This window comes from Misgurnus anguillicaudatus, chromosome 21, assembly GCF_027580225.2.
Source record: "Misgurnus anguillicaudatus chromosome 21, ASM2758022v2, whole genome shotgun sequence".
Taxonomy (NCBI): Eukaryota; Metazoa; Chordata; class Actinopteri; order Cypriniformes; family Cobitidae; genus Misgurnus; species Misgurnus anguillicaudatus.
Window position 1 is genome coordinate 4,157,209 of NC_073357.2, and position 26,794 is coordinate 4,184,002.

The window sequence follows — 26,794 nt, forward strand, 5'->3', positions numbered from 1 at the left end:
GTGGAAAAATGTATTTAAATACAAATACAGTATTTTGTATTTTGAAAATACACAAAATACATGTGAAATTGGCGATTCAGTGCAAGTATCCCTATTAGGCTGAAATCTATCTGGGTCTATTTCTGAATGCCAAAACACATTTAGATGTGTGCAACTGCTTAGAAATAAAAAACTAGAAAAAAAACTTGGTAACACTTTACTTGAAGGGATGTTCATAAGGCTGACATGACACCTTCATAATCATAATATGACATGTGTCATGAACATAAAGAAGATTTTATGCACATTTATGACAACTGCCATTAAGTGTCATTTACTCAATTATGTAATTTTTAATGCAAAGATGATATTGTTTGAGATATCTTTGTTATGACAACTTGACACATAAACCAATACAACACAACTTGTTATAAATTATAAACAAAAATTATCAAACTTAAGAAACTACCTAGCTTTGTGGGTTAACATTACATTAAACCGTGATTTAAATGTCATTAAGTGTTAATATTTTTTCAAATATTATTAATACTCGGTCAAATTAACATTATGAACTGAAGAATATTCATGATGCTGGTATAAAACTATTTAACAGAGTATTAACACTTAATGACATTTTAATGACAAATTCAATTTGTATCACTGGTAAAAAGTGATCAGTTATGTTGTCTTGGTTAATGTCAAGTTGTCATGACAAGTTATGATGTATGGGTTAATGTCAAGTTGTCATAACAAAGACATCTCAAACAATGTCATCTTCGCAATAAAAATTACATAATTGAACAAATGACACTTAATGACAGTTATCATAAACATCCATAAAATCACCTTCATATTCATGACACGTGTCATGTTATGATTTTGAATGTGTCATGTCAGCCTTATGAACACCCATTCAAGCAAAGTGATGTTTTATTAAAACATCATAAAAACTTTTACATGTGTCGTCAAAATGACCCACAACCTAATCAGTTTATATGTTAAGAAATCCATGCATTTACAAACCTCTCACGAGACAAATTATTCTGCAAACTAATTCCTCTCATTGCTGTTTTTTGATGGTTTTGAGAACAATTACTCACGAGTTGCCCTCTGTCATTTCACAGAATTATACAATGGAGAGCACGTCAAGCATAAAAGCCTTTTAGGTTTACTGAGGAGCCCGCAGGTTCACGCCGTAGAGTAGAGCCATGTGAATTGCAAAAGTGTAAACAAGGCTTCAACTGCACAAAGCTAAAAAGAAATCAGCAATTGTGTGCTGATTCCACTACTTGCCACGTCACGTGTGAAAGGCCCTTTAAAGGAAAACACCACAGTTTTTCAATATTTTACTATGTTTTTACCTGATGAATGAATACATGCCTATATTTTTTCAATACGTGTGCTTCATCTTTGCACAGTGTGTCATGAACGTGTTAGCATTTAGTCTAGTCCCATATATTCCTTAGGATCCAAACAGTGATGAATTTAGAAGCCACCAAACACTTCCATGTTTTCCCTATTTAAAGACTGTTACATAGTTACACAAGTAAGTATGGTGTATCACTAAAAGCTGCACAGATATATTTGCTTACCTGAACTCTGGTGTCTGGTCTGAACTAGTTGATGCATGAAAACAGCACCCTGACTGGTTGACTGGCTCAAAGTATTTTGAGTATTTTAAAAATACAAAAATACTCATCTTAAATGTATTTAAATACAAATTACATTTCTTTTTTTTCAAAGGCTTTAAAATACAAAATACTAGTATTTTGTATTTCAAATATGTATTTTAAATACATGTATTTCAAATACTGCCCATCTCTGTGGACAAATCATAAGCTGCCTAACTATATACTTTCTCACCTTCTTACCTCTGACGTCTTTAAAAACATAAATTGTATATCCATCTATAAAAAGGGATATATGCAACAATGAGCAAGTTTTTTCAAAGTTTTAATTCACTGTTATTAAATGTACTTTTGTAAATTGTAAATACAATGTTACCAACGACAAGTGTGCAGCAGAGGAGGCAGACTAGACCAGAGCACAACAGTAAGTTAGACGTTAGCCATGCAGATAATATATCAGTTGACGCTATTTAACAGTATTTAAATCACATAACTATAAATATACACTTACAGTAATAACGGAGGCACTGTAATAATAAAGACACTTTGAAAATGCGTTTACTGTGGGGAGATTCAGCATATTTATTTGCTTTCAACTCGCATCTCTTATTCATTTTCAGTGGAGAGTGGGGGACTGGAGCGTTTAAAGCTGAATGCCACCACCTAGCGTCCTGGATGAATTCATGTGACAGATCTGAAAAGATTCGGGCGTTGACAAAACATTCGGGGCTTGAGCCCCATAAGCCACCCCCTCGCTTCGCCCCTGCTGTGGAGGCAGTTTCAGATTGATGTTTCGAAGATTCAAAACAATACGGCACAATTGCTGTGTTTCACAAAGCCTCGCTCTGCCCACCACTACTTATCTGCTAGATCATTTATTGGGTTGGTTATTCTGTCACTTGTCGTAGGATCTAAGTGCATATAAAAATATTTAATGAGTTCAAACATAAGCAACAATCCAAAAAATGATTATAAAACCCATGCCCATGAATAAAAAAGAAACATGCATCAACTACAATAAGCAACCAAAGACTGAGGCAACATGAGGGTATTATATAAGGACAGAGGACCAATAAGAACATGACACATAAAACAAAAGAACCACTACATGCCACATGGGACAGGGGAAATAGTCAGGACATGACACATAAGAGGAATGGGAAACTATAGACAAACATGACTGAAAGATTTCAAAATAAAAGAAATGACAGGACCAACATGACACAAAACCCTAACAAACACTGAGATACTATTTTGCAACCTTTATGTGTACAGTAGATACAGTGACAGCTTTATTGAGACTGTCTCATAAGTTTACTGTAGGCTACATAGTATCATTATAAAAACAAGAAATTCATATTTATTTTCTTATTCATAGAGCTGAGTATTTATTTTCGATTTAGAATTTAGTATTTTAGATTTTGAACGTAAATCCTTTTGTTTTAATAAGAACTGGTGAGATGATCAGAGGAGCTGAATTTTTACCTTCATAATTAAGACCTGGGCCAAAGTAAGGAAAGAGTTTCTCAGTGAAAGTTTGACCAAAGATAGAGCAGATATGAGACCTGGACTCTACATCATAAAAACAAACCAAACCCTCATTATAATCCACACACACACCAACCGTCTTTGGTTTCACTTTCACAGACAGATAGACAGCAGGATCAGTACAGGCAAAATATTCATTCTCATTTCTCAGAGCCAAAGTCCAGAATCCATCCTGAGGAGTCAGTTTGATGTTTCCCTTTCTGTTAACAGATTCTCTGACCACTCCTAAAGTCCATTCAGTTTTGTCCTTCACCTGAACCTCAAAATAAACTCTTCCTGAGGAGAATCCATCTTTTCCCAGGACACAGACACATGAATCAAATCTCTTTGGATTATCTGGGAGTTCATGTGGAATGTCTCCATGTTTCACTTGTTTTCTATCTTCAGACAGGATGAGTTTTGGATTTGCTGTATCAGGATCCAGAGTTCCATCCACTGAGAGAGAGAGATGAGAGAATATGAATCACATCATCATACTGCTGCATCTTCATCAACACTGTCAAGAACTAGTAAATGTATCAACAAGTGACTCCTATCATGCACTAAATTCAGGCAGAGGTTCTGCACAATGTAGGGGGCAGAACGCTTCAGCATCTAGAGGTCATTTGATTGGACAGGAAATTTGATGAGAAGCTGAAGTGTAGGATGACTAAAAATTCTAGACTTCAAGTTTTTAATGCTTATTTCTTCTGAATAAACGTTTATGGTTTTGGGCCATATCAGTTTATATATAACAATATTTTCATACTAAAAATGAAAAAAATAGTAATTTTGATTTCATGGGGACCTTAAAACCATTGACAGATTACAAGGAAATGTAACGTTTTGGTTACAACTTTAATCTCTGTTCCCTGAGATAGGGAACGAGACACTGCTTCATGAAATTACATTTTGTGGAATGCTACCATTGTTCACGCATCTGAATCATTTTTTAACTAGTCCATCTTCTAGGCGATGAGACATGACATCACGAGTGCAAGGGTATTGGAAGACATCAAAAGGAAAGTGCAACGGTACATGTCAGCTTCTAAACAAAAAATGAATTTGATTGAGGGAAAAGTGTACAGATGACGCCTCAGCCACATCTGCACCATAGCATCCAGTCCCAGTGAGGCTGGATGCATCAGAGAAAACCATAAAGGGCAATGAGTAATCTCACCAGTGGCGGCTGGTCACTAGGGGGCACTGTGGCGCCGCCCCCCAAAGTTGGCCAGAGAAAAAAGCAAAATATATAATGCAAATTAAGACAAAATAAAATCGTTTAGTTATACTATTTCACTGTTAGTCATGTTATCATTTATTTAAAAAAATTAAATCAAAATGTTCGTTGTGTGTGTGTCATGTTTGTGTGTCTGGGGCACACCCCTAATGAGTGTCTACATAAGTCAGTATAAAGTGTAAAAACATGTGACCTGAGGCTGAGCTCTAATTGGCTGGTTTCGGATCCGACCTGGGGCGCAGGACTGTGCACCCCAAACCCTCCCACTTATGTTGTTACCAAATCAATATTGTTTTTTATGTTTTTGACCTCATGTGATTGGATCATTTTCAGGGTCTCATAACCACGTTGCATATTGCCATGTAACTGCTAGATACAGTACTGATCAGTGAAAGTGAAATACCTTGAGTATAAAATATGATTTTTTGGTTACAAAACACCATTTACAAGGCGTTCAGTTGAAGAGTAAATAAAGGATTTAGGAGCTTGGACCAGATTGAGCAGCAGGAAGTGATCGTGGTTGAGTTTACATGCTTTTCCAGGACTTATGACAAACGGAGTTGGCTAACGTTAGCTGGATGCTATGCAAGTCAAATGCCTTTTATTATTTCCCTGCTTGCTGTTTATAAGTCTGCGTGATATAACTTACTGGGGGAAATTTTGTGCTGCATTCGAACTGCCTTTGTGTGGACTGATGCTCAGATAATTTGGTATTTTCAGTGGCTTGGTCAACTTTGATTAGGCAACTTCACTGTGTGTGTGTGTGTGTGTGTGTGTGTGTGTGTGGGGGTGTGTGTGTGTGTTTGTGTGTGTGTGTGTGTGTGTGTGTTTGTGTGTGTGTGTGTGTGTGTGTGTGTACCTGGTAATTATCACGTTGTGGGGACCAATTGTCCCCATAAAGATAGGAATACCAGTGTTTTTGTGACCTTGTGGGGACATTTTGATGTCCCCATGCGGAAACAAGCTTATAAGTTAAACAAAATGCGGTTTCTTGAAAATGTGAAGTCGCAGAAGGGTTTCTGTGAGGGTTGGGGTGAGGGAATGGGGTAGGTAAGGGGAATAGAATATACAGTTTGTACGGTATAAAATGCATTACGTCTATGGAATGCTGCGAATTTACCCGAGATTACCACTCAGAGCCGGAAACATTGCAAACTCGAGAGACCTGCGGATCCGTGCGAGCCACGAACTGACCCGAGATTCTTACTCAGAGCCGGAAACATTGCAAACTCGAGAGACCTGCGAATCTGCTCTGACTTGAGAATCTCTCAACTCGTAACCAGTTGATCCGTGCGAACTGTCTCTCCGGCTCTGGGGGCTACATAAGTAGGACACAGTTTTTTTCTATATTATTATGCTATTATAATTAGGCCTATTTTTTTTTAAATGGTCAACCATACACACCAAACCTAAAACCTATAAGCATGTTATCTCAGAAGTGAAAGGCTTTTGTTGTGGATTTGCTTTTGAGGAGACTTCATTCGCTCTATAAATCCACTAACCGGCTCCGGCTGATCCATGCGAATCAGCCGGTTAGTGGATCTGTAGAGCGAGTCCCATGGTCTGCGAGTCTGCAATGTTTCCGGCTCTGAGAATCTCGAGTCGCGTGGATCAGCCGGTTACAAGTGGGTCTGTACTGAGTTTCCTTGGCGATTTAGCAATACTGACTCAAGTGATTCAAGTGACTCACACCACCGGGATCACTTTAGTGACTAGTGAGTGACTCACAATAACCCGGATCCTTAAAAGGAGTCGAGATTGCCAGGCCTACTCTGTGCAAATTTGAGAGCACTAAAGTGTGGTTCACCAGGGAGCCGATTAGAGCCCGACCGATTTATCGTTTTGCCGATTTTATCGGCCGATATGAGCATGTCGCAGATATATCTGTATCGGCGTATAAGCCGCAGATATGCGCCGATATGAACGTTTGTTACAGAACACATTAAATGCATTTGAAAGATGTAAGTACTTGTTTGTCCAGCAGAGTGCGCCATACTGGTTGCTAATTGCTAACGTTAACTAATTTGTGAAGAACACAACTTACTGTAAAGCTAATATTAATCAATGACTTCATAAGTTTCTCTTTATAACATTCTCGTCAAAACTGCAAATGATGCAAGTTTTATGTATTTTGTTCTCTTTGTGTTTTAAAGTTATTTATAATAAGTCAAGTTTACTGTTTAGTGCACTGATATCCAACTAATTTTGGATAATAAAGTTTATTGTTAACTTCTGCCTATAGTACATATCTTTGTCACATCAATATAAGTGTTGGATCACCACATTTGTGAGTGATCATTGCATTGCATTGTATTTATTCATATACAGTATATTATGTTAAAGTATATAGTGTATTCTATGTACAGTACTGTAGTATAATATACTGTAGTATATACTGAACTATAATATACACATAAAGAATATCGGCCGATATATCGTTATCGGTCTTTTTTTACTCCCTAATATCTGTATCGGCATCGGCCCCAAAAAACGCATATCGGTCGGGCTCTAGAGCCGATGGGGCTCGATTAACTTGGCAATATGCTAAAAAGTATTTGTGAAGAGGTGGTAATAGATATTTCGTTTTTGCCCATGAATTTAAACTGTGTTTATATTATTTTCCAAATCTTAATTGTATAGGACTACTTTAAATTCTTGTTGTTCAGGTGGAAGGCATCTCACAAATGTACACAAACCATAGTTTGCGGAGCACTGCCATTGGACGACTCTCTGATGCAGGACTAGAAAGTTGCCAGATCATGTCAGTGACAGGCCACCGATGCGAGGCGAGTTTGCGGTTATATTTGGCCCCATCTTTGTCAGAGAAGAGGGCATGGAGTGACATACTGACATCTAGAACCTCAACAAGCAAAGCGAAACACAATTTCACCTCCAAGCCTAAACCTGAAATATCCCTACCCTTTTCCATGTCTAACTTCACAATAAATGGAAATGTGGAGTTTAACATCAATTAGTACAATGATGAGTCAAACAATCCCCTATCGAAATTTCCAACCGATTTTTTTTTCATTTAATTTAATGCATTTCAAAAAATGTAATGTCTTTATATAGTAATCGTGGCTAGGGACGCCGGTTTAATTGCACACTCTACATAATTCATAAATGACATGATAAGTTCAAATAAAGATTGCCTTGTCACTGTCAGTGTTGCCTATCATTCATGAATCATTTAAATTAATCCATTAAAGAATCATTAAGTTAGCTATATGCTTCTTAAGCAACGAGGGGTAGACTTTAAAGAAGAGACGTGCACAGGCAACTCACGCACGCATCTCCTCTCTCTCTCTCTCTCTCTCTTTTAATAATGAATTTAAATAAATGTGATAATTCGTTCAAATAAAAGAAATCCGTGGGCTCTACTTTATTTAAAGTGGACGAAGTGCTAGAACTACGCTGCAAAAAATGACTTTCTTACTTAGTATGTTTGTCTTGTTTTCAGTAGAAATATCTAAAAATTCCTAAATCAAGATGTATTTTCTTGATGAGCAAAATGAAAATAATACTAGTTTTAGACAAAAAATATACAATTTAAGTGAATTTGTGCTTAAAACAAGCAAAAATAACTGCCAATGGGGTGAGAAAATTTTACTTGAATTAAGTGTTTAAGAAAAAAGAAATCTTATTTCACAATTTTTCTTCTCACCCCATTGGCAGATAATTTTGCTTGTTTTAAGGACAATTTCACTTAAATTGCATATTTTTGGTCTAAAACTAGTATTATTTTCTAAGGTCATTTTGCTCATCAAGAAAAAGCATCTTAATTTAAGAATTTTTAGATATTTCTACTGAAAACAATACAAAAATACTCAGTAAGAAAGTCATTTTTTTGCATTGTAACGAGCCATAACTTAATAAAAGAACCGTGATTTTTACCAGTCTGTTAAAAATTAACACTGTTAACACCCGTTACAGCTTTAACTTGTTTTTAACTTGGCAAATAACCATGGTATAAGCGGGATAATCCACGGCTAGCCATGCATTAAAGGATTTTAATGCACAACGTAGAGGCGAAGAACCACCCAATGTGTACAGCTTATACACAATCAATCTCATCTCTTAAAAAAACAAGTCATCCATTATTGATCGCTTCGGTATACAATATGTTTGAACCTTATGAATCAACATGTTTAAAACATTTTTGAGCCTATTTACAATAGATTTTGAAAGTATTTTATAATCTAAACATAATAAAGATACTGGCCTCTAATTCTTTAACCGTGTGTCTCAATTCGTTCCTTAGCTCCCGAGGTCGTGAATCAGTATCGTGTACACAGTTTCGGGCACTGGTAAGGACCCTAGCTCACTTCACATTGGGACAATGTTCACTTATTTTTCTGTCACGTGGCTGCTTAAGCGCGTTGTAATCACTCACAGCTGTTACTCATCAACAACCGGCAAAACCAACATCTCTCTGACGTAATTTTAAAAACAGTACATTGTGAAAAATGCTGTCATTATTCTCTTACATATCTGTGCATAAAATTGGAGGCATATAATTACATTTTAAATGTAATAAATATATTTACAATTTTAAATAAATATTATTATTTTAAATATTGAGTAGATTGTGGTCCCTTACTGTGTAGCAATGTGTGTTTATATTTACAACTAAACAAACTTTTGTCTTGATAAAAGTTCTGTAACATTTCATAAAGTTTATTGAGTTGGATCACGTGATGTTCGGTTGGCGAGCTTCAGAAAAGGTCACGTGATTTCCGGTTAGGGAACATAGGGACCATCAATGCTCATTGGTTTTTGCGTTGCATTGTGGGAATTTTTAGGGAACGAACGTTCCAGTGCACTGAACGGATTTTGCGATTGAGACAGCCCTTAAAATGGTTGACTCCCTGTATTAGTGCCCTGACTACTGAACAAGGGAGCTGATTGAGACACACGGTAAATATCCTAAATCTCCTTTTTTGGTAACAGTGAAATTACAGCCCTTCTACAACTAACAAGAAGAAGTTTCTTTTTAAAACATTCTAGTACAACTTAGTAAAAATCTTCCCCTAATATTCCCCAAAAATGTTTATAGAACTGAGCTGTTAAACCATCTATTGATGGAGAGTGCCCCATAAACAACTCCTGCACCGCTTCTGTTAATTCTCCATATGTAATTATACCATCCAAATCTTTTCTATTTCTTTCCAACTGCAGTAAATCTTTAAGTAAGTCTTCAGAATCAGAATCACATTCCTCAGCATTATACAACATAGAATAAAAATCTACCACCAACTTCCTCATTTCAGTCAGATTTGTTGTTATACTTCCATTTTGGCAACGAAGATAATGATTTATATTGAACAGTTTTTTCTCCAGGTTAAAGAAATATGAAGTTGGAGCATCCATGTCTTCAATGGAACAAATCCTTGGTCTCACAAGTGCCACTTTAACTTTTCTTGTAACAAAGTTCTCAGTTCTTTCCTTTTCTTGTTTAAAAATGTAATATTGTTCTGTACTCTTTTGTTATTTGTCAAGTCCTCTTCCAAACACTCAATTTCTTTTTGCAAACTTTGTATAGTTTTTTCACATTTGTAGAATTACAAGCAGAAACATTTGACTAAGGTTTTCAAATTCACTTTTTCTTTCTTTCCATTTCTCCCCAAACAGCTTAAAACTATCACAAAAAAGCATTTAAAGGTGACATAGAATGATTGAACGGAGTATTTATCCTTGTTCTGTGACGTGACATGTAAACAAATTTTTTTTTTTTGTTTGGGTCTGTAATGCCTTAGAAGCTTCCTAAAAACCTCTCTCAGATAGCTCTATCAGGGTGGGGGATTTTAAACAAGTGTTTTTGCACCTATTTGGCTCCCCCTACTGGCTTAACTTGCAATCTCATTACTGATTGGCTGACTTTGCTGCCACTCAAAAAATGTAGCCAATTATTTTAAAGTGGAGGGGCATTGGGCAGTTTTCTGGCTGACATTTCTAAAAGAGGAATTTCTATGAGACTGAGATGTTTAGCATGTTTAGCACTTTTTGTATGTTTGTCAATGTGGGTAGACTACCATTATTCAACAAAGACAAGGTAAAAATGGTTTTTCATTCTCTGTCCCCTTTAATTTCATTGAAATGCCAATAATACCTAGGTTTTAAAGTTTGCTTTATATTAAAATAAAAAATGATCAATTGATGATCAGAAAAGCCATTCTGCAATATTAATGCACTCATTACCCTATTTTCCACCATCTTACTTAAATAGAGCCCCACTAACCAGATTTTCTACTACTTTCATCCATGTATATCGTCTTATTCCAATATTCCTTCTTTTCCACACATCTACTAAATCATATTTACCTATTATGTTAGAAAGTAGTTTACTAGAGTAACTATGTGGCTCTTCACCATTACTATTAATTAAAAAATTAATAGCACAGTTCCAGTCCCCTCCTAACACTAACTAAAGTATCATCATCAAAATTTTTGAAGCGCTTTATCTAATTTATTAAATACTCTTACTCTTTCTATCCCATTATTTGGGACATACACATTTACCAGAACAAAAACATGTTCCCCATACTGTATTTTTAGTAAAAGTACAATTTCTTCAGTATATGAAATATTAATATTCAACCCTTTATTTAAATAATATAGCTACTCCTGCACTGTTATTTGTCCCAAGACTTAATACCAAATTTCCATCCCACCATCTATTCCACTCAATTTTGTTATCATCATTGCTATGAGTCTCTTGCAGAAATACAACATTGAACCGATTTATATTTAAAACCTCATATTACTGCTAATTTACCCCATATCTCTTCCTTCATTTATATTTAAAGAGCCCACTTTTAAGTTCTCCATAAAAAAGTTAAAATATAAAGTGGACAGAGACAGAAGGAAAGAAAGACAACACATAAGAGTCACCAGTGCGTTTTAGCCATTACTTATTAATAGGAGACGGCCCTTTATTTTTCCTCACCTTCATAACAAATTTCATTAATCTAAATCTCTTTTGTTTGCTCAATGCATCATAACTCATTGTACGCTGCAGTACTTTTATTGAGTAAACAAATTTTTCTACATCTGGGAAAAAAATTTCACCTCTACCACTTTACCAAAAGTTGTGTCCAAAAAAATCATTAATCTCATCCAACGAGTACATCTCCATATTTTGAGACCCAATCTCAGAGATATCTGAAAGAGTATCATCCTCATATAGTTTTTCCTCTCTAACCATCTCAGGACAACTCAACATATTGTTCAACTCCATATTATAGAGATAGTGTCTCGAGTTTAAGAGGGACTCGAGTGCGATTTAAGTCACACACACAGTGACTTCAGACTCGACTTAAAGGGAAATTTTATCGATAGAAACATTCATTTTTATTGAAAGTGGGTCATATTTGTAGTCAAAATGCAACATAAATTTAGAATTTTGTGCCTATTTGAAAGAGAAAAGACAAACTTTGACTTTAGGGTACATTGTATGGAAAATGCACAGCTCTGCAAGCCACTCCCATTAATCAGAACACCGCTCAGATATGCTTTTGTGTACATAAATGCCACATTAGTATAAAAAAACTAAACTGTCGCTTCCAGTTTAGATCCTGCACACAAACGAGTCCACCGCACAATATGTATACTCCACAGACGTGCTTTTTTTGGTGATCCGAAAAATAATCCAATCTGTGCCTCAAAAACTGTAATGTTATCCGAACCATGAGTTTTGTGATCCGTCCCAGGCCTAGATTTGAGTTTAAAAGTTACAGGAGGTTAACTCCGACTGTCTTCCTTATGAAATATAAATGAGCATTTTTTTAAAAAAGTGGTGTTTTCTGTGTTTTTTAAAAAGTGGGGAAAACATTTTTAAAATGTGGAAATTTTAGGTTTTGGACCTGTATACCTTTACTCTGTCATCATCCTTTCAGGGCCTTATGTTATTAGGGGTCAAGCACCGAAGGTGCTGAGACACCTATTGTTATTGTCAGTATTATTATTATTATTTTTCCCCAATGGGAGTCTATGGCAGCCCTAAGAACCGTACATAGGAAAATGATAAAATTTGGCACAGTTGTAGAGGTGGTCCTGAAAAGTCAAGTGACCAAAAATGGGGTCTCTAGCACTAACTCTATAGCGCCACCAGCAGTGCAAATATTCAATGTTCAAATGGTTATAACTGGTGATCCGCTTGATCTATGAAAATTCTACTTAGTACACGTGATTGCTCTCATCCCGCTTATTGAATTTAATACTTTACAGTAAAACTCCACCCATTACAGTAGCAGCCATTTTGAAATGTACAGTATTTTGTTTTTTCGCTACTCCTCCTTCAAATGTGGTTCAATTCTTATGAGATTTGGCACAGGTGATCTTTGGAGTGAGCCGCACAGAAATGACCAAACAGAATTTTGATATTTATCTTTGTTCAAAAGTAATAAATGCGCAAACTTAACGAGGTTGACGCAAAAATGGTTCTGAAGCTGTAGCTCAGTCATTCTTTGAATGTCTATGGATTGCTTACCTCATGCCGCATCTTTCGATGTGTATTATGCCGGGTTTGACCGAACCGCTTGTCCGCCATTTTGAAATTTCACATAATTTGTTATATTTTTTGAACTATTGGACATATCCGCGCAAAAATTAGTAAGGAGCTTCGACATGATGTCCTGAAGGTACCTGGGAAGTCAGAGTACAGCGCCACCTAGGGGTTATAAACTATAACAGTTCTTATGGATCTGCTTATAACTTCTGAATACTTTGTCTGATATTAATTTCTTTGTGAAATTGTATTCACTGGTTTATGCCGATTGCAACGATACCTCGTTTGTCATTTTCCAACATTCTGTTCAGGTGTTATTGTAAAGCATATGGTAGATGATTTTTTCGCTACTCCTTTTACAAATGTTGTTTATTTTATGCCAGGTACTGCTCGTATAATGTTTGGAGCAATCCGCACAGAAATGACCGAACAGATTTTTGATATTCTGTTCTCTTTCTTAGAAATACCACTCCAAAGTTGACCGTGCCTGTGACGTTGTCTATTTGTCATAGTAAATTAATGTGACTCTATATTACATTGTATAGCATTAATATACAGAATGATGTTCTTGTCTTCAATCTCATTTGAGCTTTTTGATTCTCATATACATTGTATTTCTGATAGTTCTGCTCTGCACTGTCAGTTCTGCATCTGTGTTGATTGGCACATGTCAATCCTTGAAGCACTTAAGCTGTTTTTTTGCTGCCCCTTGAGCTGTGTTAACTGAGTTGCGCACCTGGTTAACCACATGCCATGAGATGGTCATGGGTTCGAATCCCATGTGCAGTGATATTTTGTTTTGCGATTCTCATACTATACATTGTATTTCAGTTATTTGTGCTCTCTGTTGTCATTTCTACACTTTTGGTAATTGCTGGATATCAATGTTTATAGCTGTAAAGCTGTATTCTATAGCTTGGACACACCAACTCAGTGGTTTTATCATTTACTCGGTGGCGCATGTGGTTAGTGCCGTGCTTTGGGAACCTGAGATCATGGGCTCGAATCCCAGCTCTTACTTTCACTTATTGAGATTTCCTTTTGTGTTCCCTTTAACACGTTCTTCTCGACCTGTCTGGTTTTCCACACGTGTTATATTTTTGCCATCTTTTCTGTTGTCGCTCCGCACTGCAGTGGTTTTGCTCTGCATTTGCTTTGCTTCGGGTTCGGGCTCTGTATTGCGCGCTTTCTGCGCTTTGCGCATATGCTGCGTCGTGTGGTTTTTGCTGTGCTTTGGGTCCTCATTGCGCTGAAGGTGCTTGACCCCGCAATTGCTGCTTGCAGCTATATTTGTGTGTGTTCTTGTATATGTCATGACTGCTGGGTGATCGACGGTTGTGTGTGGGGTATGTGTGTGTTTGTTTACCTGTGGTGATGGTTCCTCATGTGTTCACTAACCCCGCCCGCTCGTTTCGGTAATTGTTCACCGGTGGTGTCTCGTCTACCTTTCCCTTTACATTGTACGTCGTCCTGTCTCTCGTTGCGTGCTCATTTGTTTGGTCACAGTCTAGCTGCCCTGCCTTGTCTTGTCGGTCGTTTCTTTGTTTTTCTCTCCAGTTACCCCAGGTTTGGATTACGGCATCCGGAGGCTCGTCTTCGCCCGGATATACTCGCTTGTGGATTATAACTTTAACTCTATTGACTCTGTTTGTTTTCTGGATCAGCTGGTTCGCCTTGTGTTTAGGCGGTACACCAGTTACCTCCGGTTTTCATCGGCTATCACTATCACCCGTGTGTGGATTATACTGATTTCACCATTGTGGATTATATGAACTCTATTGACTCTGATTGTTTCTCGGAACAGCTGGTTCGCCTTGTATTTAGGCGGTACACCAGTTACTTCCGGGTTGCATCAGCCACATCAGCTTCCGCAGTGGATTATATCCAGTCTGAGAACTTTGGATTAACATCTTCCATCTCCACCTTTCACCCACATTCAGTGGTGCGTGTTTCATACCCTCTGTCGCGTTTGGTGATTGTGCTGGCGTTTTCAACTGGGAGCGTGGGTGGCTCTCTCTTCAAGATCTGAACAGTAGTGCCAACTCACTCTCTCCTACTGCTGGATGTGCTTCATACCGGCAGTAGTGATTCCATCCAGAGTGAGTCGAGGGTGATTGCTGTGTGTGGTTCTGACCTATTTGACTTTGCTCTCCATCTCTCCCTTTTCTAAATAAACATTGTTAACTTGCATTTGACTCCGAACTATTATTGTGACAGTATATGGTTTATGGTGACACAAATGTGTATGACATGGGTATTACATCGAGACTTGAGAGTTGACTTGGACTCTAGCTCAGAGACTTGTGAGCATCTCTGCCATATTAACCACTTCATTTATCTGAACATCCCCACTTTCCTTACAGTCTGAACCAAGACTTTCTCTTATTTCTGTAATCTTGTCAAAATTCTGTTATACATGTCCTATTGCACTACCACACTCTGGTATAGTATCATACTTAGTCTTATTCACTAATGCACCCCGCATCATTATCTCCTTTTAACTAAGGTGCATTAGCATAAAGTAACTGATGGTTTGTTTTAGGCTTTGATCTACTGAATTACAAAAACTCCCATAACTTCATGCTTTATTCTTTTCTTTACTTAAACCTTTACCTTTTTTCAATGCTGAACTGTATGTATGTGTGCGTTTTTGTATGATTAGAGTAGTATGTGTTTAGTTATAGAGGTCGACCGATATGCTTTTTCTCTGGCCGATGCCGATGCCGATTTTTTAGAAATCAGGGCAGCCGATGGCCGATATGTTTGGCCGATTTTCTATATGTACATAATAATCAAAATGTTCTCATCATTATTAGCAGATATTTTAAATGCAAAAATGTCACTATTTAAGTCAAAGTATTTAAAAATATATGACTGGTCTTTCTGAAGAGTTTTACAACCTCCTCTGCACCATGCATTTATCAGACACAGATATTACCTGACACTCTGCTGTCATCATCTTTGATCAGTTTTTTACCATGGCTTTTATTGCTTTGTAGGATAAAATCCTTATTTGGTAGACCTGATAAAATATTTATTCATCATAAAGTTAACATAGTAAATGTCTATGGTTTTTAGTTGAGACTGTTATTTAGGGCAAATCTTTTTAAACACATTTACATTCTCATTTCTAAGACGCTATAAGTGACTGATTGTGCTGACAGTGACGTCTTGTGAGTTTAGTGTTGGGACAGATCTGTTGTTTCAACCGTTCATTCAAACGAATCCGTTCAAAGGAGTCAGTTCGCAAATCGGACGCGCTGTGTTCTAATCCAGGCTGAGCAGCGCAAAACTGTAAACAAAGTCTTACTGTAACAACACGAAAAACATTTCCTTTGTGGATATGATTTGGTCTTCCGACCTTTCGCCATCGAGTCAGTTTTGTTTTGAGTAATAAAAGCAGGGAGACAGAAAGCGTGCACGCGCGGCTCTTCTCTCTCTGTCACGCAAACAAAACGCATCATCACTCATTAATCACATGAAATGAGCCTAATCTTTGCACGGACAGTGCACCGCGAGACATAAGCCCGTCGCGCTGTTGTACTGGCTGCTTAATTCGCGCGATCCGCCATCATTTAGTAAAGCTGTTTGTGAACAAGGCATGGCTGCACACACACGAGACGGGAGCAATCTGCTTGCAGCAAGAGGCAGCGTCACGAGTTCTACAACAGCGCTTAGGTGCCCGCAGATGCGCCTGCCTAATAATCGGCCTAATTTTTCAGCAAAATCGGCCAAAGCCGATTTTTAAAAATATGCCAAAAATCGGCCAATTAATCGGCCGGCCGATAAATCGGTCGACCTCTATTTAGTTAGTCAATAAAGTCTGATTTGTATCACACATGATGTTGTTTGTAGTTAATGCTGATAATCAGGAGTCACTAATCATTAAAGGTATCATGCTCTTAAAGCTGTTGGATCAAATTTAGGAAATTCATCTCCTTAACCCCGGTATACACTGTGCGATTTTAAATAGTCCTTTAGGATTGTTGCTTGCCACACTGTGCGATCAAGATTGTAGTCACACTGTATGATCTCAGTTTCTTTCAATGTCAGACTGTACAAGTTTAAGGCCTTTATAAATCGGACGCAAGCAAACAGACGTGTCCGAAGTTTTACGTCATCGATCGATGACAGCTGGGCAAACACACGCTGAAGCGAAGGCTAGCAAACCGAAACGACATCTACCGTTCATTTTAATCATGACTTGTCTCGAGCATAAAAAAGAAAAAAACGGGGTACCTGGCATTTGAATTTCCAGAGCGATTTCTCTCCAGGGTGTGAGGACTCTGCCATAATCTTGTTGGTAATTATATCTAGTTTTGTATGGCAGTTTGTGGATTCTAGTTTGTGGATTTATTTTCCCTACCCCAGTCTGAGCTCACTGCTACCCGAGAGTTTTCCTGTGGACTCTGATTACTCGACGGCTCTCTGGACTGTTTCTCTGCTGCCTGTTACGGACTGTCTTCAACCTCTGTTGGATTTATAGACTGGTCTATCACTTTACGGCGGAGACTCATCGCGGCATTGTCGCTGTCCACTGGAGAGGTCCTTAATCACTGGAGTTGTCCAGCTTCTCTCGTCAGCATCACTAACGCTCTCTCTCTCCCTCTGCTCGCCGCAGGATTTTCCCCTGTCCCTTTGGCTCTCGTGACGCGGCGCTCACGGGAGCGGTCTACGCATCTTGTCCCGTATCGGGGTTCCCTATATTCTCTCCCACCGTTCGCTGTCTGGCCAGAGCCCGAACGTGTGTGGTTTCCCTCTCCGGTGCTTGTGTGTGTTCCCCGTCTCAGCCGTCTGCCCTGGTGTGGCTTTATGCCCAGACGTGCCATTGTCTGTTTGCTGTCATTATTGTTTAAATAAAACATTTTCTGTTTACTGCATTGGGATCTCTTCTGTTTTTGAGCCTGACACAGGGTGCTTCATTGTTATCTTATCATGGTACAGTGGCGATGACACATTGTACAAACACTCTTTATCTTTCCATAACTCCACAAGTTTCTCCTCCTGCTGTACAGTCTACCTGGCTCTTTTTGACATTTGTCTGTGTTGATTTGTTGTTGTCGCACTAATTGCGTCATCGAGTTCTGTGCTTCTATTGGTTATTGATCTGCCGGTTGTCGTATGGAGATGTCACACAGCAGGATTGTGTCTGAAAATTTCTGACACTGCCAGAATTTTGTCGGAGAATAATTCTGATTGCAACGGTCATTAATCGGTTGTCTGTGAACATGTCAAACTAGCGATCAAAGACGGCAGATTTTAGCGTAGGATTCCAGAAATCTTTTAGGATTTCAAAATTTGTCCCAGACAGCTAAATCGTGGCTGAAATCTCAAAGTGTGCACCGGGCTTTAGCCAAGAGAGCTATATCCAAATATAGTCTATAGTGTCTTACTAAACATTCGCTGGACGAGTGTTGGCCAGACACCCAAGACCTTTAGTTGATCCACATACTTATAATTGATTACAATCCATTGTAAGTACTTTACATTTGAGCTTATGTTTGTTTCCCTTAACTGGAATGGTGGAGAATGTTTTTAAAATATTAATAGTTAATATAATTAATTATTACTTATAGCCCCTCTTTTAAAATCGCTACACTTCCCATATTCTTACTTTTAAATGATCCCCAAAACACCTCTGCTCACGAGCACTCTCACACGCTTCTCACACTCACCCTGCACATGTGCAACAGAGAGAGAGAGAGAGAGAGAGAGAGAGAGAGAGAGAGAGAGAGAGAGAGATATTGACCTGTATGAGTTGAAGATGATCTTCACTGTCTGTGATCTTCTCCAGCTCTCTGTCTCTCCGCTTTAGCTCATTGATCTCCTGCTCCAGATTATTAATGAGCTCTTCATCCTGTTTCTCTTCCTCCTCCATCGTCTCCTGCAGCTCAGTTTGACATCTCTCAATGGATCTGATCATGTTACTGAAGAGCTCATCACTCTCTGCTTTCTCCTGCTCTCTGCTTCTCTGAGAAATCAGTTTTTCATTACAATTCATCACCTTTATTTATAAGACAAATCAAAACATTATCATCCATCAAATATTTCACATCTTCAACTCACTTTTCTGCGTTCTGCTGAGATTTTGATGTCTTGAATCTTCTTGATTCTCTTCTGGATCATCTGCTGAATGTCTGTCTGTGTCTTCATCAGTTGAGTCTATAGACAGACACATTTGATCATCTTCTGACAAAAGATCATGTTGTTTGAATATGTATAACAGATGAATAAAGCATGTATTATTGTTGTTATGAACTCGTACCTTCTTCTCTTTACTCTCCTCCTCTAGAGGAACAGTGTTGTGATTCTTGTGATCTCCATCAGTACAAAACACACAAACACATGTCTGATCATCTCTACAGAAGAGCTCCAGAGGTCTCTCATGTTTCTCACATATATAGTCCTTTATATTCTCCACAGGATCCAGCAGTTTGTGTTTCTTTAAGTCCAGGGCTCTCTGGTGAGGCTCCAGGTGAGTTTTACAGTAAGATGTCTGACACGTTAGGCAGGACTTCAGGGCTTTCAGTTTTCTTTCATCACAGATGTCACAGAGGACTTTAGAACTTCTCAAACTGAACTTTTCCATAAAGATCAGTGTGATCTCTCTAAGTGTTGTGTTGATGTTGAGGTCTGGTCTTTTACTGAATGTTTTTTTACAGTATGGACAGCTGTAGATCTGACTGTTGTCCCAGCACTGTTTCAGACAGATCCTGCAGAAGTTGTGTCCACATGGAGTGGTGACTGGATCACTGAACACATCCAGACACATAGAACACCTAAGCTCTTCAGTCAGACAAAAACTGGAGGATGACATAGCTAAAAACACAAAATTTAAAAATCATCAAAATTTAGCATTGACAGATTATTTTTTATTCATTTGATCTCACTGACTTACATAGAGGTTCACTCATACTCCTTCTTCTGGTCCGTCTTGGTTTTGGTGATGTTGGTAAAGATTCTGCCATTGTTCGTCTTCCCTTAAAGCTTTTCAGGAAACAATCACAACACAAATCATATTTTACTGTATTTCAGTTTATTGTTCTGTCTTCAGTTCACATACTGTACTTGCTGGTTTACTTTAAGCTGTGTGACTCAACTATGTTTCCATCTAAAGTTGCGCATTAAACTTAAGTGCATATTTGGAGTATCACATTTAACATTTGCGAATGAAGCAGCGGTTCCATCCAGTGAGCTGAAGTGAGCAAATTCATCACTTCCTGATAAACTGACGCTAAATATCATTAAATATAAAAAGTGTAAAGCCACTGCATATAACTGAAAGGGACATGAAAGAGTTATCAATATCATGTGATCATGGTGGAAGGTCACAGGTAGTGTTGTAGATCTCAAGACCGGTCTCTGTCTCAAGACTGGTCTCAATACCACTTTTTAAAGGTCTTGGTCTCGTCTTGGAATCGACCCCATTTTTACTCGGTCTCGTCTCAGTCTCAGACAAAGAGGACTCGGAATTTTATTTCAAGGCCGGTCAAGACCACAACTGATGGCACATCACAAATTTTTTTTATCATTAATTTTATGCAGTTTATTCAGGTTTGGCATATGATGTTGGCCTTGTTTAAGCATTGTTAACGTTTCTCCCAATGACAGTTTTTCTAATTTTATTACGAAAAACACGTGCATTGTGTTAAGTGGATGGTAACCCATGGAAAGACAATTCAGATTAAATGGTTAAGTTGATTTCAGCTCTTTAGTGTTTGTTCACTTTTATTTGCTTATAGAAAAAGATAAATTCCCACATATCTGCAATGCCTTTGATTATTTTATCAACTTTTCTGATGGCATACACACACACACACACACACATTCTGGTTCCCATGTTTTGTGGGGACATTCCATAGACGTAATGCATTTTATACCATACCTACTGTATATTCTATTCCCCTAACCTACCCCATTCCCTAACCCCAACCATCACACAAAACTTTCTGCTACTTCACATTTTCAATAAATATCATTCTGTTTGATTGATAAGCATGTTTCCTCATGGGGACATCAAAATGTCCCCACGAGGTCACAAAAACACTGGTATTCAATTGGTCCCCACAACGTGATAATTACCAGGTACACACACACACATACACACACACACGCACGCACGCACATGCACACACACAGACAAGAAGTGCCTAATCATATGAATATTCCACATTTTATCATAAGTGTTTTAATGCAGTGACTTGCAATGGTCTTGGTCTTGACTTGGTCTTGGCCTGTCTTGGTCTTGGTCTCGACTCTGTCTCGACCCTTTAAAGTCTTGGTCTTGTCTCGGTCTCAGCCTGTCTTGGTCTTGCTCATGACTTGGTCTCGGTTTAGGTGGTCTTGACTACAACACTAGTCACAGGATTACCTGGGAATTTGATTACCAGTCACCTGTTCACTTAGTATTGGATAGAGAGGGGGTGAGTCAGGACGATGTATTCTTTGTTGACCATACAGTACATACATCCATACAAAACTTTTAAACATGAGAAATATCTGTCTGTGCAATAAAAAGTGACTATTGACACCTGGTTGCCTCATCGATATCTCATTATATGCATCGCAAAAGCATTGAGTTTGGAACAACGGAAGATAGCCTCTGCATTTTGTCAACAAAGAACTTCACTTCTTGGAGCATCCATTGCAAAGATTGAACATAGCGTCGCGGAGTACAGGATTCTGTACAACGGAGATGAAAGAGAAGCTAAAACCACAACTAGAAACATCCAACAACGCTTCGAGGAGAAGCATGCAAACAATTACCACATAGGTAAGCCTACTTGGCTTTTGCTAATAAGCTTTGCTGTTTTGGAGAGTGCACTGTTAGTGTCTGGTACACTGTTTATCCATTGGGGATGATCGCTTGGTTGTTTTGTTTATTATTTGGCTTTAGTTGGTTCTGTCCAGAGCTCTGGTGTTTGAAATAGGTTGTTTGTCAATTCGTTTGTTGTAAAAATAATGTCGCAATACTTTTGGAAGTTAATGGTGTTTGTCTAGATTTCGTTGTGATGCTGTGAGAAGTTGGAAGTAAAGTGTGATTGTTGTTGATGCGTTGGAAAGCACACAAACATGAGTGAAGCGAGTGCTGATAAAGGCCTTAGCGAACCACATTTAAAGTCTGCAAAAGGAACGAAAAGCGAAGGTGAATAAAATTAAAGGGTTGATTCAAGAATTTGATGACAAGAAAGGAAAATGCCTCTCATGGGCGGCAGTGGCTCAGTGGTTCATGTAGGTTGTCTACAAACCGGAAGGTTGGTGGTTCAATCCCCGGCTCCACCGGATCAAGTGTCGAAGTGTCCTTGAGCAAGACACTTAACCCCAGTTGCTCCCGACGAGCTGGCTGGCGCCTTGCATTGCTGACACCGCCGTCGGTGTATGAATGTGCGCGTGAATGGGTGAATGTGAGGCTAATTGTAAAGCGCTTTGGATGGCCATAGGTCTGTTAAAAGCGCTATATAAATGCAGTCCATTTACCATTTACCATGTGCAAATACTGAATTTTGTTAAAGGGATAGTTCAGCCAAAAACGATATTAAACCCATTATTTACTCACCCCCAAGCTGTCCAAGTTGCATATGTCCATCGTTTTTCAGACAAACACATTTTCGGATATTTTAGAAAATATTTTAGATCTTTCTGTTGATTAAATGTAATGTTACGGGGTCCAGCAATAGTCCACGACCTTCAAGTCCAAAAAAAGTGCGTCCATCCTTCACAAATTAAATCCAAATGGCTCCAGGATGATAAACAAAGGTCTTCTGAGGGTAATCCGTGAGGTGTTGTTGTAGAAATATCCATATTTAAAACGTTACCAACGTAATCAACCACCTTCCGGCAGCGCCGCCATCCTAGACTCACGAGAGAGTATTAGCGTAGAGTACGCACTTTTCTTAGTGACGTATGACACATTCGGAGGGCGGGGGACAGAGCAGCAGCAGAGAAACCGCTGTATGCTACGTAAGCGCTCATCCTGAATGCGGATGACTCCAAGATGGCGGCGCTACCGGAAGGCAGTCAACTACTTCAATAACACCTGAAATATGGATATCTCTACAACAACACCGCACGGACCACCCCCAGAAGACCTTTGTTTATCATCCTGGAGCCGTTTGGATTTAATTTGTGAAGGATGGACGCACTTTTTTTGGACTTGAAGGTCGTGGACTATTGCTGGACCCCGTAACATTACATTTAATCAACAGAAAGATCTAAAATATTTTCTAAAATATCCGAAAATGTGTTTGTCTGAAAAACGATGGACATATGCAACTCGGACAGCTTGGGGGTGAGTAAATCATGGGTTTAATATCGTTTTTGGCCGAACTATGCCTTTAAAAATGCCAATAAGCTGTATAATTTGGTGATTTCCTTACTTCCTGAAGATGAGCAGGAAAAACCAAATTAATGTTTTTTAAGCATCATGAAATATAGTGATACATTTAAAGATGCAGTTCAAAAGTGGTTGAAGACACCGGAGGAGAATGTTATTCCTGTTCAGTCTGAAACACAGGAAAAGTTTATTATTCCTCAAGCGACAGTCCAAGCTTCATCTATTGTTACATCAGATAAATTATAAGATGACATTAAACCTAATGATAGTGTCTCAAATGTGGGGAGCAGATCATTAAAAGAAGAACTGATTCTTCTGTACATCTTAAAGTAGAGGCTGAGTTGGCTGCATCAAAGGCACGACAAAATTGTGGAAGGATAAACATGAACTGGTATTATGGAAATGAGAAACTCAAAAGCTGGGATAGCAGAAAATGTTCACAGTTTATTAAAGCCAGGCGCGGAGCTAGCCCAGATTGACAGCTGGCCCGCCCAATCAGAAATGTAAAAAATACTACTCTGTATAGTTAGACATGTATACTACTTTATGTGGTGTAATTTATCTATTGCATGTTATGTTAAAAACAGTAAAATTATAAGTAAGCCTGATAACTATTTAAAAACGATTAAAGCAGTTGAATGTTGCGTTATAATGAAATTTTCCCGAGCAGCTTTCAGCCATGATCACTTTGAGAACTTTTTTTGCAAACAAGTAGAAAACTTATTTTGAATAACAACACGTTATAAATATGTGCTGCGCGCTTTCCTCTCAATAACATAAACACACAACAAATATGACAGCGGGGTAAAAAATAGATAGAAAACATCTGATCATAGTGATGTTGTTTGATATAGCGATATAGCAGCACTATAAGTCACGCCACGTTTATTGCTACACTTTATACAATATAGCCTATTGCTTTTAAGCAACAAATAGCCTATCATAACAACCTATAAGCCTACTGTGTAATTGAGACATTAATTTAAGAAATGCATTAAAGCAGAAAGACGTAGGCTGCGGAAATATAGTGGGTTCACTTCAATCCACACCACGACGTTCCTGGTTTGCTTCTTATTTATTAAATCGAGGCAATTGTTTGATCAAACATTGATTAATATTAAGATACAATTTATACAAAACGAAATTCACTTTAAAGAAAGTCTTTCTACAAAACAAACCTCGCAAAATCGCTTGCCCGACGTCCATTACGGGCTTTGGCGAATTCCTTTCGGGCTAAAAAAAAATGATGCGCCTTGGCCGTCGGGCGGAGGAAAAAATATTGTAATGTGTTTGCATTCTCTCAGATTTAGTTAGGTAATTATGTTGTCATCTTGTTAGCCATTACTATCCTCACTAACAAGTGAAACTGTCAGGAAATGAAGTGAAAGCATTAAATCCATTATTCCTTTCGTTCACGCCTGTTATGCGCGCTCCTCGGCTCCACTCTTCACGAGTAGGCTTGCTCTTGTGGTCATCAAAAAGTATATTAAATGTTTATTTATTTGTCATTTCGTTTAACCCCAGAGTCTAACATTATTCTAGCAATTCCCTTTTTCTTTCTTTATTTAGTAAGTTAACTTAAATATGTGAGAACGAAAATATATTTTTAGTGATTTGCATGAAGAGAATATGATGTTAGAAGCTTCATTTTAAGCATTTAGTAGCCGTATTTATTTAAACACTTTAATAGGTTATTTAAAAAAGTATAAGGTTTTTTTGGGTTCATTTATATTTCCTGTCACTGTGTGCAGGTTCTTTTTTGTAGGCTATGAGAGCCCAATATTTTTTTTACCAAAAAGGCTTAATAAATGTCACGTTGCATTACAATTTAAAGTATCAATAATGTCAAAAATGTGACGTGCAGTTCGGGTGTGTGTGTATGCTGTTTAAATTAGTGTTCTGAAGTTTTGACGAATTTTATAGACTTGTTATAGTTTCTTATTCAAAAGTGACACCCATAGATTCAGGCCCACCCGGACTTAATCCATGCCCACCCATATGTCACGTTCTGCATCCGCCACTGATTAAAGCTGACCACAGGCAAAAATTAACGGCATCAACCAAGGACTCAGATGAACAGAAAAATATCCAGATGGCTGGTAAATGTCAACTAAATAGTCCTCTGTGGCAGAGCAGAACAAAAGTGGCAGCAAGGCTTCACAAGGCAGCCGGTTTAGGGGTTGGCGAGGCAGGAGGCAGACGGAGACCCCTCACAGGTACCTCTTAAGCACCACACACGCCAGAGTTCTGTAACAGTATATGATAAAGGGTGCAGGGTAATTCCAGTGGTAAATACAGGCAGCACAAATGACAATTCACTACAGACAAGACAAGACAAGACAAGACAAGACAAGACAAGACAAGACAAGACAAGACAAGACAAGACAAGACAAGACAAGACAAGACAAGACAAGACAAGACAAGACAAGAAACGATATATGGTATAACAGCTCAGCTTGGTATACAAGTTCACACGGATTTAACAATCTGACAATAGGACAAAGGCAGGGCACGATAGATAAAGCCAAAGTTAATGAGAGAAGATGAGATACAGGTGGAGAGAGGAGAGAGTGGAAACAGCTGCGGCTGAGAGTAATGAGAGCAGCTAATGTGTGTGTGTGTATGAATGAAGAGAAAGAGAGAGAAAGAAACTAGGTCATGACAACTGGAGGATCAAGAGGAGCAGCTAAGAAAAAGAAAGGAACAATTTAATCTGCAAGGGAAAATTGAAGTTCAAATGGCCAAACTTAATGTTCTAAAATCTCAGTGTGTCATACAATAAATCTGGATATTCAGGAGGAAAACATTCCAACTTGGAGTCAGTTCGAAGGAAAAAGTCTTAATGCCAGTGCTTAATCATTTGTTCCTAAAATATCAATGAATTTGAATGGATTAATGCATGACCAATTAGAATCCAAAGTAAGCCGTAATGGAGGAGTACCCTTAAGCGTACCCTTACAGCCTCCAACAGGGGTGAAGCATCCTTTTATATGCCAAACAGCAAGGGACACAAGGAAATGTATTGGGTCCACACATTGAATACGAAGTGCAGAGCAACATTTATGGTGTAATAAGAAATAAAAAATAAAATACCAACACTCTTGTTAAAATGGCAATGCTTGTCATCTTTACCAAGTTGTACAAATTGTCAGCATATTGACCCACACAGTGGATATATGAGAGCCAAAGATTTGTTGCATTAACATTTTGGAAATTAACAGAAAACAGTCTTTTCCTTAGAGGCTGTGGTAATGTCATGGAGGAGGTGCAATAAATGTATGTGTTGGACATTCCAGCCAATATGATGATTATTTACAAAAAAAAACTCCCTTAGAGACTTCAGGATAAATGGAGAACAGTGGCAATAAATAAATAAAAGTAAATTTATTTCTCGTCCTAGAATAAAACGAACCAGCTTTGCTACCACTGTGATTGCTGCAAGCAAAAGGGAAATTGAAAAGACAGGGAAGGTTGGTCCTGATAAGAAAGAATGTCTCTGCTGTGAAGGTGCACACACATTGGGTATGTGTCCTCAGTTGGGAAAACAATCCCACAATGAGAAGATTAGCTTCTTGAAATCG

At 38.3% G+C, this 26,794-nt stretch overlaps 1 protein-coding gene across 1 annotated transcript; it reads right to left on the minus strand.

The window, feature by feature from the left end:
* Positions 1 to 1,995: 1,995 nt before the first annotated feature.
* LOC141353314 (E3 ubiquitin-protein ligase TRIM39-like) lies at positions 1,996 to 19,697 on the minus strand. Its single transcript, XM_073859801.1, has 5 exons — positions 19,146 to 19,697; positions 18,947 to 19,042; positions 18,630 to 18,851; positions 7,057 to 7,309; positions 1,996 to 3,590 (listed from the first exon to the last, which is right to left on the minus strand). Exons 1-5 carry the CDS (start codon positions 19,695 to 19,697, stop codon positions 3,022 to 3,024), a joined length of 1,692 nt encoding a protein of 563 aa, XP_073715902.1. The 3' UTR covers positions 1,996 to 3,021.
* Between the last annotated feature and the right edge of the window lie 7,097 nt (positions 19,698 to 26,794).

Coding starts and splice junctions, on each gene's coding strand:
- LOC141353314 (XM_073859801.1), bottom strand. CDS start 19,697: ATGTCATCCTCCAGTTTTTGTCTGACTGAAGAGCTTAGGTGTTCTATG. Junction 7,310..18,629: donor ATCATCTTCAACTCATACAG/GTCAATATCTCT, acceptor TTTATTGTGAAG/TTAGACATGGAAAAGGGTAG. Junction 3,591..7,056: donor ACTATGGTTTGTGTACATTT/GTGAGATGCCTT, acceptor TCTCTCTCTCAG/TGGATGGAACTCTGGATCCT.